This window comes from Narcine bancroftii, chromosome 3, assembly GCF_036971445.1.
Source record: "Narcine bancroftii isolate sNarBan1 chromosome 3, sNarBan1.hap1, whole genome shotgun sequence".
Lineage (NCBI taxonomy): Eukaryota > Metazoa > Chordata > Chondrichthyes > Torpediniformes > Narcinidae > Narcine > Narcine bancroftii.
The window spans coordinates 353,610,955-353,629,136 of record NC_091471.1 but is presented as its reverse complement, the minus strand read 5'-3'; the positions used below and the strand labels follow the sequence as shown (position 1 = coordinate 353,629,136).

Sequence of the window (18,182 nt, the reverse complement as noted above, 5' to 3'; positions counted from 1 at the left end):
TATTTGCAGATGACACCTTTCCTTTAGAGAATGGGAGAGAAAATGAATCAAAAGAATAGAAAACTTTTTTGGGAAATAATTTGTTAACATTTGAACAGTTGAAGGACAAATATGGAATAACTCATGATACAATGTTTGCATATCATCAATTGAAAGTGTGGGGGCGTGGCAAGATGGCGTAGAGTCTAGACGTGTAATCTCGACCTCTCTGGCCGGACTTTTAAGTACCTGTTTTTTAACCCATTGTTTTCAAGTTTAAAGTTCTTAAATTTTAGTTTAAAGTATTAAGGAATTATTATTGCCATTAATGGTAAAAAGATTAAACCTCAAATGCAGAAGAAGTTACATTTTTGAAGTACTGAAGATTTGGGGCCTAAACAACTTGCTGCAGCCTCAGGTTTAATTTCTTCAGTGCCTAAACTACAAAGCCTGCCTGTGGGAGCTGGAAAAAAAGTCTACTACTCACCAAGTGAAGGACAGCACTGGAATTATCCGTTCTCTGGAAGAAGGTGCGTGTTCCCATGTAGTGGATCTCGATATTGGATCCCACAAGTATTAGGGCAAGAATTTTTTTCTGAAGGCTTGGTATTGGAAAGAGCTCACAGAACTTTAAGGAGATCACCTTTACCTGGTTAGCCACCGAGACCTGTAATAATTCGATGTTTGAATTATTTGGATAGAGAAGCAATACTTCGACTGGCAGTGCAAAATGTGAGAAAAACGACAAACTCTGTTATTGATTCAGAATAGCAGAGTTTTTTTTCTACCCTGATTTGAGTCAAGAGGTCATTCAACGTTGACGTCGATTTAATCCAGTTAAAGAAGTTTTGTGGTGTAAAGGTTATAAGTCTACTTTTCGCTATCCAGTAATGTTGAAGGTGTTTCGTGGAGACTATCAATCTCGTTTTATTGAGGATGATCATGAAGCAATTATTTTTGCTGATTCATTGCCTGATATAAGAGGACAAAGATGTAGCCCACCATTATCTTCTAAAGAAAAATCTGGTTGTTCTGGAAATGGTAGAAATGGGAAAAACGGGAATGGAAAGAGTCCAACTTCTTTTGAAATGGGATCTTCGAGTTTGGAACCTCTTGGATGAATAGCAGAATCTTCTTATTCCTATTTTACTTTTTATGTTCTTATGATATTTTGAGAAAATTTTTTTGTTCGGCTAGGGAGGAAGAGATTTGTTCTAGGTTCTATTAGTCATCAGCCACTGGTGGGTGATCCACACCCAAATTTTGTTAAGGGATTACTACCTTTTGGTAGTTTTTTTTTGGGGGGGGGGTTTATTAATTTTTAAAAAATTTTTTGATTTATTTTTATTTTATCCATCTTTTACTTTGTGATTTTTTTTTCTCCTATTGGAGGGCCTATATACGATGATTTGAGTTTTTATATAAAGATATTATTGGTCTTTAGTAATATTAGTAGATATGTTAAAGTTGAGATTTGCTACTTTTAATTTTCAAGGTTTAAACAGTTCAATTAAGTGTAATGATGAGGGACAGCTATGGTATTGATAAGAATTCTTTGTTTATTTTTAAATTTTATCTTTGGTAAAATGTGTGTTTGGTAGCGATATGATTTTATCTGAAATGATTAAATTTGAGACTTTCCTTATGAAGGTACCAGAGAAGGGTTATATTTCATTCATATGTTAAATATTATAGGATGGTATGGATAAAACGGGTTGGGATAAATCCAAATCTGTATAAGATTAAAATACCTTTAGATCTGATAGTATCTTTATTTGGCAGTTTGCAACCTCTGAAAGGTTTGGGTTTAGATAAATTTCAACTTGCTTTTGTATATTTAGCATTATTTGTAGAGAAAAAATGTATTGTTAGTATGTGGAAAGATACAAATATGATTGATATTAATAGATGGCATAATGAAATGACATACTCTTTAATAATGGAAAAAATTACTTGTGTTTCGCGTGATAATTATAGCTTTTTTTAATAGTAAGTGGTTGTTGTATTCAGAATATTTACATTTCGATTTATGTTTTTTTTTAAACTTTATTTAAAATTTTATGACATGAATAAAATAAAAATTACATTTAAAGAAATAATAAAAAGTAAGATAATAAAAATTAGAATCTCTTTCTTCTCTCTTTGGCTTGGCTTCGCGGACGAAGATTTATGGAGGGGGTAAAAGTCCACGTCAGCTGCAGGCTCGTTTGTGGCTGACAAGTCCGATGCGGGACAGGCAGACACGGTTGTAGCGGCTGCAGGGGAAAATTGGTTGGTTGGGGTTGGGTGTTGGGTTTTTCCTCCTTTGCCTTTTGTCAGTGAGGTGGGCTCTGCGGTCTTCTTCAAAGGAGGTTGCTGCCTGCCAAACTGTGAGGCGCCAAGATGCACGGTTTGAGGCGATATCAGCCCACTGGCGGTGGTCAATGTGGCAGGCACCAAGAGATTTCTTTAGGCAGTCCTTGTACCTTTTCTTTGGTGCACCTCTGTCACGGTGGCCAGTGGAGAGCTCGCCATATAACACGATCTTGGGAAGGCGATGGTACTACATCATTAAACTACACAAATTAACCCCCCCAATAATTATAACACAACATTAATCGTCTAATTTAAAATTAGTCCAACCCTCCCCCCCAAAATAAAAAGTGAAGAATTAATTAACAATGTTGTAAATAAAATAGAAAAAACCCCACTTACAAAAAAAGATAAAACTTAACAACAAAAAAAATTACTAACAACAAAAAAACATCAATACTAAAATAATACCCTTAAACATATATTTAAATCAAACATAATACATGTATTTAACAAATGAAATCCACTTTAAAACTAAGTTCAAATATTAAAATCATATATCAACCACATATCTGTTATACAAAAAATCATAATTAATAATACATAAATACAAAATTTCCATTAATACCAAGTTTCCTTTATAATTCATCGAGAGAACAAAAACATCCCTTAGAAAAACAATCAGATAAACTTTTTATTCCCTTCCCCTCCCCTATATATAAAAAAAAGAAAAAAAAAAGTTCAAACTCTTATAAAATTCTCCATATTCTTCATTTATAACATCTTCAAAATTCTCTATCGAAATTAACTTAATTTTATTAAACTCTTTTCCCTCAATGTACTTGGTTTTCTTCTTTTTCTTCTTATCACCTTTCCCCTCATCTTCCTCTTCATCTAATTCAACATTCTCAATTTTTTACTTATTATCTTCTGTGACATCATCCTCTTAAAAAAGAGAGAAAACCCCCCCAAAAAAGAGAGAAAAAAAACCTCCTAATTCCCTCTCAATTACAATCAGAAAACAAAAAGAGTTTTTAAAAAAATTATTTATTTTAAAAAAAATAATAAAAAATAATTAAAAAAAACCTTCACTTCTTAACCCAAAAATTAAAAAGAAAAAAAAAACAGGTCGGAGGTCACGACTACCTCCTCCTGTTTAAACTGCCGAAAGCTATCTTGCCATGCCCCCCCCATTTCGATTTATGTTGATTAGCTTTTAATATGTATGTTTAATTTTTACTTAATTTTTTTTCCTTTCTTTATGACTCTCCTTAGGAGAGCTAGCTGAAGAGGTGGGGGGGGGGTTCTTTTTTTCTATAAATATAACGTTCATGTTTTTGGTTTATTGTTGTATATGTTACTTACTATCTATATTTTGAACGAATAAATAAAGTTTTTTAAAAAATCAATTGAAAGCGTATTTAAAGGATAAATTGGAAAACAGCTTGAGATTACCAGAAGGAAGCAGCTTTGAATATGTGATTACAGACACAATGATAATCAAAAGATTCATAACCAACATATACATTAAGCTGCAAGATAAAGAAAATGTAATAAATTATAAACCTAAGCAGAAGTGGGAAAAAGATCTAAACACAAAGATAAAAATTGAAGTATGGGAAAAGTTATGTTCAGAAACTATGAAGAATACAATAAACATAAGGTTATGCATGATACAGTATAATTGGTGACACAGGGTATATATCACTCCTCAAAAATAAAAAAAATGGGATTCAACATTATCGGATAGATGTTTTCACTGTAAGAAGGAAATGGGAACAACATTACATGCAACTTGGGCATGTACGAAAGTAAAAACGTTTTGGGAAGAATCAAATCAAATACTAAATAAAATTACAAAAAATAACATACCAAAAGAACCAGAGATATTTATTTTAAGTAACATAAGAAGTAGAGAATTAGGCCTCAAATTGGATAAAGTGCAAAAAAAATTCATTATGATAGCCTTAGCAATAGCAAAAAAATGTATAATGTCAACTTGGAAAATGGAAGAGAGCATGAGAATACAGCAATGGTACATGGAAATGAATAAATGTATTCCATTGGAAAAAATAACATATAATTTAAAAAATAAAGTCACAATGTTTGAACAAATTTGGGAACCATACATGGAACATATCAGAGAGAGCTTGCCTACGACCTCCATCCCCTAAAATGAGAATGAAAATGTTAAGAAGACTAAATGACTAGATTCAGTGTGTAATAAATAGATGATGCATTTTTCTTGTTTATTTTCCTTTGTGTGAAAATATTGTTTTGTGGTTTTATTGTATTGTAGATGTGGAATATTTATGGGTATTGGAGGGGTGTGGGAAGAGGGGAGGGGGGAAAAAGGGGAGAAAAGACCACTGTGTAAATTTAATGAGAGACTTTTGTACATATTTTGGTTGATGTGGTTCACAGTGTGAAAAATAAAAAAAATATATATATAAAAAAAAATCTCCACATACAGAGTCCTTTTGCGTGCTTATTATTTTGTGATCATAAATACTTGCAGACATTCGTTACTTATTTATTTCTTCTCTTCCCCCCCCCCCCCCCCACCCCACCCCTTCATATTCGATCCTCTAGAGCCTCAACTCGTATAGAAGATCTGTAAAAGGATATAAAATAGATTTGGCCGAATTTATAAAATACTTGGCAGATAAGTATCATTGTGACTCGCCTTATGATCTTGGAATCAGAATTACTAGCATCGGTCTTTCAATATCAGTAAGTTTCTTTTATTTACAGTATTTAAGTTTTTCTCATTTTGGATGGAATTCTCCCTTTTCAGTTTTTTCTAATGAAGAACTACATTGAAAATCATAGAACTATACAGCTCAGAAGCAGGCCATTCATCCCAACTCATCCATGCTGGCTACTGGGTATCTTTCCATGTGAACTAAGCATAACCAAACTGCTAGGGGAACTCAATGGATCAAGCAGTATCTGTGGAGGCAAAAGGATGGTCAATGTCTTGGGTCAAGACCCAGCATCCTCTTGCCTCCAGTGATGAATTCCTCCATCAGCTATTTTTGCTCCAGATTCTACTATCTGCAGTCTCTTGCATCTCAAGCCTTCCATATCAACTCCTTACTTGGCTTCAGCCCTCTGTGCCGATGATTCACGTGCTCATTCAAATTAGTGGTTCCCAACCAGTGGGCCAAGGCATATAAGGCCATAAGCCAGCTGGGCCTCAGACTGAAAAAGATTGAGAACGATTTCAAATACTCCTTAAATGTTTTCAGTGACCCAGCTTCAACCATTCTCAGGCAGGGTGAAATAGGTCCCCCTCGTATCAGCTCTGGATCTTGTCCACTTTTCTCTAGACCCATTCTCAAGTTTTCTCTATCTGATAAGTGGAAAAGTTTCTGCAGTCTACCATAATTTAAAATCCCTCAGTTATGAACCCCCCCTCTCCCCACTTAAATCCTCTGCTCTCAAGAGAAGAGACTTAGCCTCTCCAATTTCTCCTCCTAGCCGAAACGACTCTTTCCTGGGAAATGGGATTGAGTTATTGGATGTTAGTGACCTTGTGATTGAGAGCTAAATTGACAGACAGTCAATATGAAAACTGTTCTTTAGTTTTATAAATGAGCACCTTTAGAAAGGAAAAAAAAATTGCATTTGGAAGCAGAAATCATGGCCATTTGCAGTTGCTTCATTGGACATTAGCAAAAGTAAGTGAACTTTACAATTAAATTTGTATTTGCATCTGTCTAGCAAGATCGTCCTACTATTATCTGTAATGACTTTTTTGTTTTTGTAATTGATACACTCATTATTTCAGGTATTTTCTACGTTTCTATCATTCTGGTTTAAATTATTGTAAATTGCTTGCTGTTTTATAACAATGTTACCTGAAATAATAAATGAAACAGGAAAATCTGCTGATACTGAAAGTCTTAAATAAAAACAGAAAATGCCATAAATGACGAGCAGGTCAGGCAGCATCTATGGGAAGAGGAACCGATAATGTTGGAGGTGAAAGACAGGGCCTCTCTCTTTCCACAGATGCTGAATTTTCCAACATTTTCTGTTGTTATTTATACTTTGTAATAAATTCTGTTTATTCATGGTTTTTTTAAAAAAAAACTTATCAAGGAAAACAACTTGTATTGGCAAATGTGTCAAATCTATTGAGGAGCATTGAATTATATTGTGGCTTAAAAGTATGTAGCAGAGGTTGAATGAAAAAAATATCTCTTTTCCCAATGCATTTAATTGTAATTTTCCTGTGTTTATATCCTCCACATCTGAATTCTTTCATGTGTATGCATTTTCTTTGTTCCCTATTAATGCAGTCATAATTTTAAATGTAAGGTCTCTTCCAAATCTTTTGTTAAAGGGAGAAATTTTCATAGACCCTGATAAATTCTGAGCCAACATTGGCATTTCAGCGCAAAACATTTTGTTTTTATTGTTCTGCCTTCCATTGTTAACAGGTTTGCTGTGCATTTCCAACCTTTTCTGTGGTCCATGACCAATCTGTAGTATTTGTTTCTCTTGAAGCAAAGTGATAGATGGATGGAAATTTCAGGATTGACTACTGGACTTCAGAAAGCAGTTCATTATTATAGTACCTACTTATAAACACTGAGTAGGACACTGTAAATGCTTCTATATTTCTATCTGCTGTTCCTCATGCCAAAAAGGCAAAGGAGGAAAAACCCAACACCCAACCCCAACCCACCAATTTTCCCCTGCAACCGCTGCAACCGTGTCTGCCTGTCCCGCATCGGACTTGTCAGCCACAAACGAGCCTGCAGCTGACGTGGACTTTTTACCCCCTCCATAAATCTTCGTCCGCGAAGCCAAGCCAAAGAACTACATTTTTAATGTCTGCTGATTTTAGTTCTCTAAATAGTTCATGATGCCTTCTACAATGTCTTTTTAACCTAAATGTTTTTTGCAAAGTTCCATATTGCCCATTCTTTACTCAACAATTAAAGTTATTTGGGACAAAGTTTACAAAATAAAGAGATAACAATATCTAGTGTAAAGAGGGGAAATTGGATGTGTGCTAGTGTATACTGTTTTCGTGATTTTTTGCATCCAGTAGCTGAACTGATATTAATTCTATAAATTGGAGAATGTTTGCTGACTGAAATATTAGGAGGAATTGAGTAGCAAGAGAGGAAGAAAAACTATAGGATGAAGAAAATAAATTACTTTAGTAACTCTCTGATGTTAAAACTTCTGTTGAACAGACATTGTCAAAATCTGTAAACAGTGAGCGTGCTGCTTTGGAGAAGGCAAGAAATCGTGTCCAGCAAGAAATGGAGGAAGAAGTACAAAATCGGATGAACAAGATTAAGAAGAATCTGCTTGATCCTGCAAGTGGACCACAGCTATATTCTACCAGTGGATGCCTAGATCTCCGCAAACAATATGCCTCAAACACAGCGGCGGAGGCTGTCCTTAAAGTTTTCATGAATGCAAAAGATATTTTTAGTGACAAGATGGCTAAGGTAGTAATTGTATTCTATTTTTGTAGAGATGAAAGTTTAGCATTGGCATAAGCTAAGTTGTGCCTTGTTATAAGCTTGCTGCAGGAAAACAGCCTAACGGGGTAAGGCTGAAATGTTTCAGGGGAACGTTAGGGGGAACTCTTCATTCAGAGGGTGGTGAAAGTGTGGGTCAAGCTGCGCGGAAATGAGGGAATGCAGCTTCGATTCAACGTTTAAGAGAAATTTGGATGGGTATATGGAAGGAGGGATATGGTCCAGGTAAAAGTCCATGGGACTAGGTGGAAAAATAATTCAGCACAAACTAGATGGCCCAAAGGCTCTGTTTCTACGCTATAGTGTTCTATGGTTCTATAATCTCATGTTGCCAGAGACGTAACGAAGAATTTTTCATTGCAGTACCTTTCAGAATTATTTATTCATATTTTGTATTAAATCCTCAACATTATATTTGTAGATAATCATGGTTTATGCATTGTGCATTCTTTGCATTTTAATATTTGTTATAACACATAGGCTATTCAGCCCTCAATTCTGAATCTCAACATATCCATTAATTCCATTCCTCCACTTATTTCGCTGCAAGCATCACTATCCTGTGTAAGCATCAATTTGAACTTTTTCCTTATTGTGTTGGATCCAGATGGTTATGGATGAATTATTGTTCTGTTTTAAGTATTTCCTCTAGACATGACATCCTCTCCTGCTTTTAAGTTTGCAGTGTCAGCTCAGAAATCTATGATATTAAAACTTTGCTGAGGTAGACTCTGGTTGTAATTATATTTTTTCTTATTATTAATGATTAGTATATTCAGGAATTCCTGATGAAGGTGGGTGATAATCGTTTGGCCAGATCACTCTTTCAACTAGCCATTTGCTGTGGTTCACTGGAAGTTCCTCAGGACCTGGTGGCTAAAGAAAAACCGAGCAAGTCAACAGCAAATGGATCAGGGGACAAAGAAACTCAACTTCCTACTGAAGGTGAGTTGTATTCTACCTGTTAAGTGGAATTCCATTTTTTTAATATAATCCTGTATAAAAGATATCAAGGGAAACGTAATATCTTTTTTTTCATATATTAGATGAAAATAAATCAACCATTATGGGATATCGAGCAGTGAGTTCCAGTTGTATTTGTTATATTGGCAGCTTGCATATTGTCTGTTTTACAGCACATTACTTTAAATTGCAAGTTAATGCTTGAAAAGTTGAAGGTTGCCTTCGCTATGCCTATAGTATGCAATACTGTAATAAGTCATTTATCACAGGAGTGAAACACTAAAGTCTGCAGGTGACGTGATTATAGTAAAAACACAGAAATGCTGGAGGAACTCACCAGTTCTTGCAGCGTCCTTAGGAGATAAAGATATATAACCGATGTTTCAGGATTGAGCCCTTCCTCAAGGTATTGGAAAAAGCAGGCATTTGGAAAAAAAAAAGAAATGGCAGGGGGAGGAGTACAGACTAACAGACAAAAGATGATAACTGGATATGGAGAAAAGGAAAGGTGAGAATTGATAAGGATGGGGGGTAGAGTTTGGCTCTAAAAGCAGAGCTGAGGTAGCGCAGTCAGAGAGAAAAGGGAAGCAAGAGTGGGAAGCTACAAAAAAGGAAACATGGTGGGGTGGAGTGGTGGTGAATAAAAACCAGGGAAGTCAATATTAATGCTATATAGTTGGAGGGTGCCCAGACAGAATATAAGCTGTGGTTCCTCTAATTTGCAGGTAGTCCCAGTTCGGCAGTGCATGACATCATGGACAGTCAAGTCGACAAGGGAATGGGACGGGGAATTGAAATGGGTGGCCACTGCTATTGTGATAGACAGAGCCGAGGTGCTTAACGAAGCGATCTCCCAATCTGTATCCAGTCTCCTCAATTTAGAGGAGACTATAAATTAATTGCAAGACATTGTTAACGTAGTCAGTATCTCCAATGCAGATTATCCAGTCGTGAATCCCAGTGTTGCATACTGTAAGGTAAAAACATTATGAGATGGGACTATCATTCTTGTTAGTGCAAAGCTTATCTTGAGTGTACAAGGTCACATCTGCATTCTGTTACTCCTTAGTACTGGGTGACTCCTTCTCCGGTCCCATCTCATAATGTTTTTACCTTACAATACAGGACTTGCTATTATGTAAATTGGCTGCTGGTGTACTTCCCTTAAAATCCTCTTCCTGCAGCCTATCTGATCCTACTGAGTTTCTTTCTTAATAAATTCTGCAGCCACGTTTGGCGTAGTGATTAGAGCAGTGGTTTTTAAACTTTTTCTTTCCACTCATGTACTACCTTAAGTAATCCCTTGTTAATTGTGACATAGGGATTACTTAAGGTGGTATGTGAGTGGAAAGAAAAGGTCTGAAAACCACTGAGTTCGAGCAACACCTTTACAATGCCAGCGATCGGGACTGGAGTTCGAATCTTCCACTGTCTGTAAGGAGTTTGTACATTCTCCCCATGTCTGCGTGGGTTTTCCCAGGGGCTCTGGTTTTCTCCCACTGTTCATAAACATACCAGGGGTTGTAGGTCAATCGTGTGTAATTGGGCAGCATGGGCTCATTGGCCGATATGCTCTGTTACCGTGCTGTATCTTCTCCTTCATTGTCACACCCCTCTTCTCTGCTGAAGATAGATGCAAAGTACTCGCTCATTACCCAGACAGAATATGTGATGGTGTTCCTCCAGTTTGCGGATGGTCTCATTCTGGCAGTGCATGAGACCAAGCACAGGCACCCTACAGCCAGATGGCATTGACTTTTCTGGTTTTATTGGCCCCACCCCTATCTCCCTTTCCTCTATCCCTATTTCTCTACTCTCTCTCTACCTCTCTTTGTCTCTCTTTCTTTCTCCAGGGGTTTTTATGCACAAAAGCACAGCAGTGACTGCTCCGCTGCCTGACAGCCCCACCACCCTATCCCTTCCTCATCCCTCCCCACCCCTCTCTTTCTTCCATTCTCTCTTTCTCATGCCCCATCTCACTCCTATCAGCCCCACACTGATTCCCACCACCCCACTCCATCCCCGTTGCCCTGCTGCCTGACAGCTTCGCCGCCCCACCATCTTCCTCCTCCATCCCTCCTCCTCCCTCTCCATTTCCCTCCCGTCCCACTCCTTCCCATTCCCCCTTCTTCATGCCCCATCAGCCCCACACTGATCCCACTGTCCCTCTGCCTGACAGCTCAGTCAAGAGTGGGGCAACGTGAGTGAGCGGATGGCATGAGGGATCAGGGCAGGGGAGTGGCATGAGAGAGTGTGGTGGGACAGCATGAGGGAGTGGGTGGGGGAGGAAGGTGGAGTGAATGAGCGCAGCCTGACAGCTCCACTGGCTGCTCTGTGACAGTGCAGTAGGGCAGTGGGGCTGTCAATGCGATGTCACTCATCTTATCTTCCTGTTTGGAGGCACCGTCCCTTTGTTCCTTTCATCCTTCCTTCCTTCCTCCACATCCAGCAGGTCATTCTCCATCATTTTCACTAGCTACAATGGGATCCATCTCCAGTCACATCTTTCCCTTGGATTGAAACAAGAAAGTCTGCAGACACTGATTGGAGAAAACAGGGCACAGGCCTGAAATGCCATTTGTATATCTTTGCCTCCTGTGGATGCTGCGGGACCTGTTTTCTCCAGCACTTTCATGTTATAACATCTTCCCCTTTCTTCTTTCCACTCTGATCCCTACCCATTTCTGCCTGTGCTCAGGCACTTTCCCTAGAAGCCATGGGAGGTCCAAGTCCTGTCCCTACACCTCCTCCCTTACCATTGTCTAGGAACCTGACCAGTCCTTCCAGGTGAGGTAGGGATTCACTTGTATGTCATCTAACCTCGTCTATTACATTTAGTGTTCTTGGTGTGGCCTCTACATCAGCGAGACGAGGCAACAGCTTTGCAAATCACCAGCGCTTAGTCTGCAGTGGCCGTCTTGAACTCCTACTTGCAAGCTATCATCACTCCCTTCCCCTTTCCCACACAAATCTACCTGTCCTCTGCCTCTATTGCTATGGTGAGGCTGAACACAAATTAGAAGAAAGGGTCTTCTTATTTTGCCTGCATGGTCAACAACCCAACTGCATGAATTTTGAATTCTCCAACTGCAGATATTTCCTTCCTTCCTTATCGATCCGGTTCCTCTCTCAAACTCTCCCCCTCCTGGTTCCTTTGGCCTATCTCTGGCACACTCAATCCACTAGTTTCCCTATCCCCTTTCCTTACTGTTCCCATCTACCCACCATCCTTCCTTTCTTATTGGATTTCATAGCGATTTGTTGTCTCCACTTATTAGTTCCCAGCTTCTGATCTCTCCACCCTTCCCAACCAAGATCTATCAACTTCTCCTCACCTGGATCCACCTGCTTCTTACCAGCTCCTTCCCATCCCATGATTGTACTTTGTTCATGCCAATTCATATTGTCTTCAAACCATTAGCGCAGTTAACATGCATGAGAAATACAAAAGGAATTTGAACCCATTGAGTCTTTTAAAAACTCATTAATCATCTATGTTAACAGTATAAAGAAATCACATTTTCAAAGAATTAACACAATTTGAAAGCCTTTTGTGTTGGATTCAGCAGATAATTGGTTGCAGAACTCTGCCAGGGAACTCCCAAAGCCTGGTCATAAAGTTTGTATTATAATCTGTTCCATCCATCACAGTCCTGATGTGTTTCAAATTTGATGGATAGAGTTTGAAATGAGTTAGTAGGTGCATGATACACAGCCTGTAACCTATTCTCATAGGATGAGTTACAAGGCATTGATGTAAAATTATTCCTAACACAATGAAGGGAAAGTTCAGGTTGGTTTCTTTATGATAAATACTGATAGAGGTAGCAGATCATGCAAAAAATTGATAAACTGTCAGAAAGATGTGAGGCAGAGGAGAGTTGGGAACTCGGATCGTTTAAAGAGTGGAGCTCAGAGTTTGTTACTCGATGGTTAGTATATTTGTGTGCTCGAGCAAAGAGGAATGCAGATAACTGTTTCATACTGTAAATGTTGTTCAAAGGTGGTTATTCTTAGATAATACAATCCTGGACTTCTGGGTACAATAGGCCATTCATTATGAATTTAAGGTGAAAGAAAGGATTTGAGACTTTCCAAGTTTCTCTCCTTTCTCTCCCAGTGGAGGGCAAGTTTTCTAAGCTTGTTTCTCTCCTGCACAAAACTGGAGCATGTTCATGAAGAAGGCTTCTGATTGGCAAGACCTTCCTCAACTCAGGGAATTGTCACCATAAATGCAAGTCTTATCCCAAAAATATTTTGGAAGTTAATTAAGCTTAACAACTTTCAAAATTCCTTTTTATTTATAATTTTTTAGGGATCTCTGCATAGTTGGTAAGGCCAGCATTTATTGTCCATGCCTATTGCCTTTGAGAAAGTGGTAGTGAGCTGCTTTGAACCCTGTGACTTCTGATGAAGGTGCTCCCACTATGGTGTTGGTAGGGAGCTCCAAGATCTACGAAGAAAGACCGGTAATAAATTTTCAAATCAGAATGGTGTGATAAGTGGGAGGATATTGGGTCGGTGGCGATGGTGTTCCTTTTGTACTTGCCCCAAGCATTTGGCAGATGCTTTCGGGTTGGCCCATGGAAGTAACTCCAGTGATTAAGCAAATGAATACTTGGAATGACTGATGAGATGCCAATCTGTCAAGCTTAACAGCTCATCCAGACAAGTGGAGAGTATTCTGTATTTTTCTTTTTGTGTCTTGCCGATCATGCAAAGATTCAGATTTATTGTCAGAGTCCATACAGCCCTGAGATTCGTTTTCCTGGGGGTGAAGCAGAATTGCCTCTTATTGGTCCTGTAAAAAAAAAACTGTACTCAGCACACACATGTAAACAAATAGTAAACAAACTGCAATACCGAGAGGGAAAAAAAATCAATAAAGTGCAAAAGTAAGAGTTCTTAAATGAGTCCTTGATTGAGTTTGTTGTTGAAGAGTTTTTTTTTTAATTTTTTATTTTTCACACCATAAATCACATTAGCCATGATATACACTATTTCTTTTTCACACATATACAGTGACTTTTTCTCCCCCCCCCCCCCTTTCCTCCCAAACCACCCCCCCACCCCCCCCTCATCCATTTTAGGTATACAATCTAGGTTGCATTAAGCCAGTCAGACAATGTTGTCATTCAACAAAATTACACCAGAAATTCTACTGAGTCCATTCTTTTCTTTCCTTCTCCTTCCATCAACTTAGGTAATGTTTGTCCCCGGTAGGTTTTCGCTATTGTATTTAATGTAAGGCTCCTATACTTGTTCGAATATTTCAATATTATTTCTTAACCTATATGTTATTTTTTCTAATGGAATACATTTATTCATTTAAATTTGGTAGTTTCTTCCTTTTAATTTGGTTATGTATTCCATTAATATTTAAAGACATATAGTTCAGCGTAGCCCTTTTATATTTTGTTTATCTTCTCTTTCCGTTTTTCCATCATTACCTTTCCTCCTTTTCCATTTCTGTTTTCTTATTTTCAACTCTTTATAAGACAACATTCCTACAACATCCAACATTTTCCTTATTCTCCTATTTCTATCTTATTTATCCCCAATCTCCCCTTCACCTCCTGAGTTGTCCTTTATCCCTTGTCGGACAACCACATCTCCCCTCTCCATTTGGATTTGCGAATCCACTCGCAAGCGTCAACTGACTTTGCAGTGACCGCTATTTCCCCCCACCCCGCCTCCCCCAGAAAAGATTTCACTTTTCATATGTCACAAAGGTCACTCTTTTAATTCCCTCCTTATTCTCTCTATTCCATTACCTTCCCTTATTAATTTTTGTCTATACTATCTATATTTTCCTCTAAGTACAGATACATTCATGTATGCTCATTGTCTCTATTCACTCTTATACCTCTTTACCCGCATACATATCAATCGTGATCATTTTTACTCTCATTACCCATCTTCATCCCTCAGTCTATTTTTGTCTTTACCCACATACATATCAATCGTGATCATTTTAACTCTCATTACCCGTCTTCCTCCCTCAGTCTATTTTTGTAATTGTTCTGCAAATTTTCGTGCTTCTTCTGGATCAGAGAATAGTCTGTTTTGTTGTCCTGGAATAAATATTTTCAATACCGCTGGATGCTTTAGTATAAATTTATACCCTTTCTTCCATAAAATCGCCTTTGCTGTATTGAACTCTTTTCTCTTCTTTAGGAGTTCAAAACTTATATCTGGATAAATGAAGATTTTTTGCCCTTTATACTCCAGTGGTTTGTTGCCCTCTCTTACTTTTTCCATTGTCTTCTCCAGTACCTTTTCTCTTGTAGTATATCTTTGGAATTTTACTACAATAGATCTTGGTTTTTGTTGTGGTTGTGGTTTAGAGGCCAATACTCTATGTGCCCTTTCTATTTCCATTTCTTGCTGTAGTTCTGGACATCCTAGGGTCTTAGGGATCCACTCTTTTATAAACTCCCTCATATTCTTGCCTTCTTCATCTTCCTTAAGATCTTTATGTTATTTCTTCTGTTATGGTTTTCCATTGTATCTATTTTTTGAGCTAGTAGTTCTTGTGTCTCTTTAGTTTTTTTATTAGATTTCTCCAATTTCTTTTTTAAGTCTTCTACCTCCATTTCTGCTGCTACTGCCCGCTCTTCCATCTTGTCCATTTTCTTTCCCATTTCTGTTAAGGTCATCTCCATTTTATTTATTTTCTCTTCTGTGTTGTTTATTCTTTTTCTTAAATCCTTAAATTCCTGTGTTTGCCATTCTTTAAATGACTCCATGTATCCTTTAATAAGAGCAAGTATATCCTTTATCTTGCCTTTCTTTTCTTCTTCTATTTCACCGTACTCTTCCTCTTCCTCTTCTTCTTCCTCTGGGTTGACCATCTGTTGTTTCTTTGGTGCCCTTTCCTCCTCTTCTTTCTTGTTTCTATTGTCTTCTGTGGTCTCTTCTTGCTGCAGGTGTTCTGCAGCTGTCGTTGCCGGCTGTGGAGATCGACTCCCCAGCTGGTCCCCCCTCCCGTCGGTGTGTTTTTTTTAATTTGCATTTTACTCGGCTCTGCGAGCCATTTTTGTAGTCCATTATTTACCGACCTGAGGGAGCGGGTTTCTCTCTCCGCAGCGGGCCTCTTCGGACAGGTAAGGCCTTCACCTTTTTCCTCCTTTGTCTTCTCTTCCTCTCTTCTTACCGTTGCTTTCGATTTTTCTTTTTTTGTCGCCATCTTCTTTCCACCTTTATACTCACTTTTCTGTAACTTTTATTTCTGTGCCTTTGTGTTTTCCTTTGTTTTTCCCGACTTTTCTGGAGAGGGCTGGAGTTCACCATCCGGCCACTACTCCATCACGTGACTCCTCCTGTTGAAGAGTTTGATGGTGGAGGAGTATCAGCTGTTCCTGAACCTGGTAGTGTGCGTCTTGTGGCACCTACACCTCTTTCCTAATGGTAGCAACGAGAATAGAACGTATACTGGGTGATGTGGATCCTTGATGATTGCTGCCACTCCCTGATGATGTTCTTGATGGTGGGAGGGTTTTGCCTGTGATGTCCTTAGCTGTGTCCACTACCTTTTGCTAGGCTTTACTCTCAGGGTTTGTAATTGATCTCTCCAAACCAGACTGTGATGCAGCCTGTCAGCACACTTTTCACCACACACTTGTAGAAATTTGCCAGGGTTTCTTGAGTTATATCAAACCTCCAAAAACTCCTGAGGAAGTCGAGGTGCTGACGTGCTTTCTTCATGATGCCGTTAGTGTGTTGGGTCCAGTAAAGATCCTCTGAGACAGAAATTCCCAAGAACTTAAATTTGCTCACCCTCTCTACCTCCGATTCTCCCAATGATCACTGGATCGAACACCTTGGGTTTTCCCTTGACTTTTAGAATTTGTAATGTTGGGTGTGACATTTGTTTAAATGCTCGAGAATGTCTGAAGTTTTTTTTAAAAATAAATAAATAAAATTCTTGAATTGTTAAAATTTGTAATGCTATTTTGGTTGTAATTTAAAACTTAAAAATTTAACAATAGGAATCACAAGTGCAATGCATTTAATAATTAGATTAACATTGGTTCAAGTAATTTTAAAAATGCATGCACCAGTTTCCCTGCTGAACTGAATGAATTTGCTGTGCCAGAGCAGACCAACCTGATTGGACACCCAGAACTGCAACTGCAACTCTAGGAAACTAGGAAGTTGATGCTGCATTCTTGGATAAAGATTGGATAAGTTGTCCATTGTGAGAGTGTAGTTACAGTGATAGTACCTCCTGCTTGAGAAGTTGCATCTTTCTGAATTCATGCTCCTTCAGGAGGGACTTGGGTTGACAATCTGACTTTCTGCATAAACATTGTGGCACCACTACCCTTGCACTGTGCAATAACAAACATTTCTGATATTGTAGTTGAAGTTTCAAGATATTGCATCTCTCTGGTTGGCTTAATGTTTGCATGAATAACATGAAAAAATCTATGCGTTGCTGAATTGATTTGTGTTTCACCTTTGGTTTCTAGGATCCGTACGAGAATATTTGGAGAGGAATCTCTCCTCTGTTACTGGATATTTAAATCTGGTCTATTTATCTAGGCTAGAGAAAAAGTTAGTTGAACATTTCAAGTTGAAGGGATTTGTTGCCATGGGACATGGCACTTTCCTTGAATATTTGGTGAAACACCCTCAGGTAAGTGAAATTTTGGAGCTAAATATACATCCACTAAGCTGAGAGTTAAAATTTTTGGATGACTTCCACTGAGCCATTTGGATTCAAGTATTTGGAGACAATAGAATACTTGCACTCCATTATAAGTCCATTATGGCTTTAAATTTTCTCTTTCGGGTCTGATGGTTATTTAAATGATAAATTAACAACCACGGATTAATATTTAAAAAATTGCCTCCTATTTCTCAAAAGACAAATATTCTACTTTGTGATTTATATAGTCAGTTTACTTCAGTTCCTACTGAATCCTTGAGGATTGAGGAGTTTAACCAATTGCCAACGCCGTGAGTTGGGTAATGCTTGCTTGAGACCTGATTGCATATTATATAAGCAGTCGTTGACTGTTGAATTGTCTTCCAGTTTTCTAGCCATCATTTAGGCCCCAAAACCTGTTAACTGAGTTTTTTTAGCAAATGATTATCAATGAAAACTCACGAGACTGCAGATGATGGAATCTAACCTCTGATGAAGGGTTCCACCCCAACACCTCAAGAAGGGATAGTCCGCACACTTTTGTAAGTGGAAGGTCATGCCTCACAAATCTTGTTTCTTGAAGATGTGACCAAAAAGGTTGAGGAAGGCAGAGCTGCAGATGTGAATATGGATTTCAGCAAGGCATTCGATAAGGTTCTGCATGGTAGGCTGCTGTTGATGGTTAGATTGCAGGGGATCCAAGGAGAGATAGAAATTTGGCTTCATGGAAGAAAGCAGGGTAACAGGTGGAAGGTCGTGTGTTTCAGACTGGAGGCCTGTGACTACTG

At 38.2% G+C, this 18,182-nt stretch overlaps 1 protein-coding gene across 8 annotated transcripts in view; it reads left to right on the top strand.

The window, feature by feature from the left end:
- The window catches only part of LOC138759441 (uncharacterized), a 148,907-nt gene that overhangs the window by 41,533 nt on the left and 89,192 nt on the right, over positions 1-18,182 (top strand). For all 8 annotated transcript variants that reach the window (XM_069929874.1, XM_069929875.1, XM_069929873.1 and 5 more), the window contains 4 exons: positions 4,864-5,004; positions 7,485-7,745; positions 8,549-8,723; positions 17,216-17,382. In XM_069929874.1, coding sequence (XP_069785975.1) covers positions 4,864-5,004; positions 7,485-7,745; positions 8,549-8,723; positions 17,216-17,382 — 744 coding nt within the window. The remainder of the gene's footprint in view (positions 1-4,863; positions 5,005-7,484; positions 7,746-8,548; positions 8,724-17,215; positions 17,383-18,182) is intronic.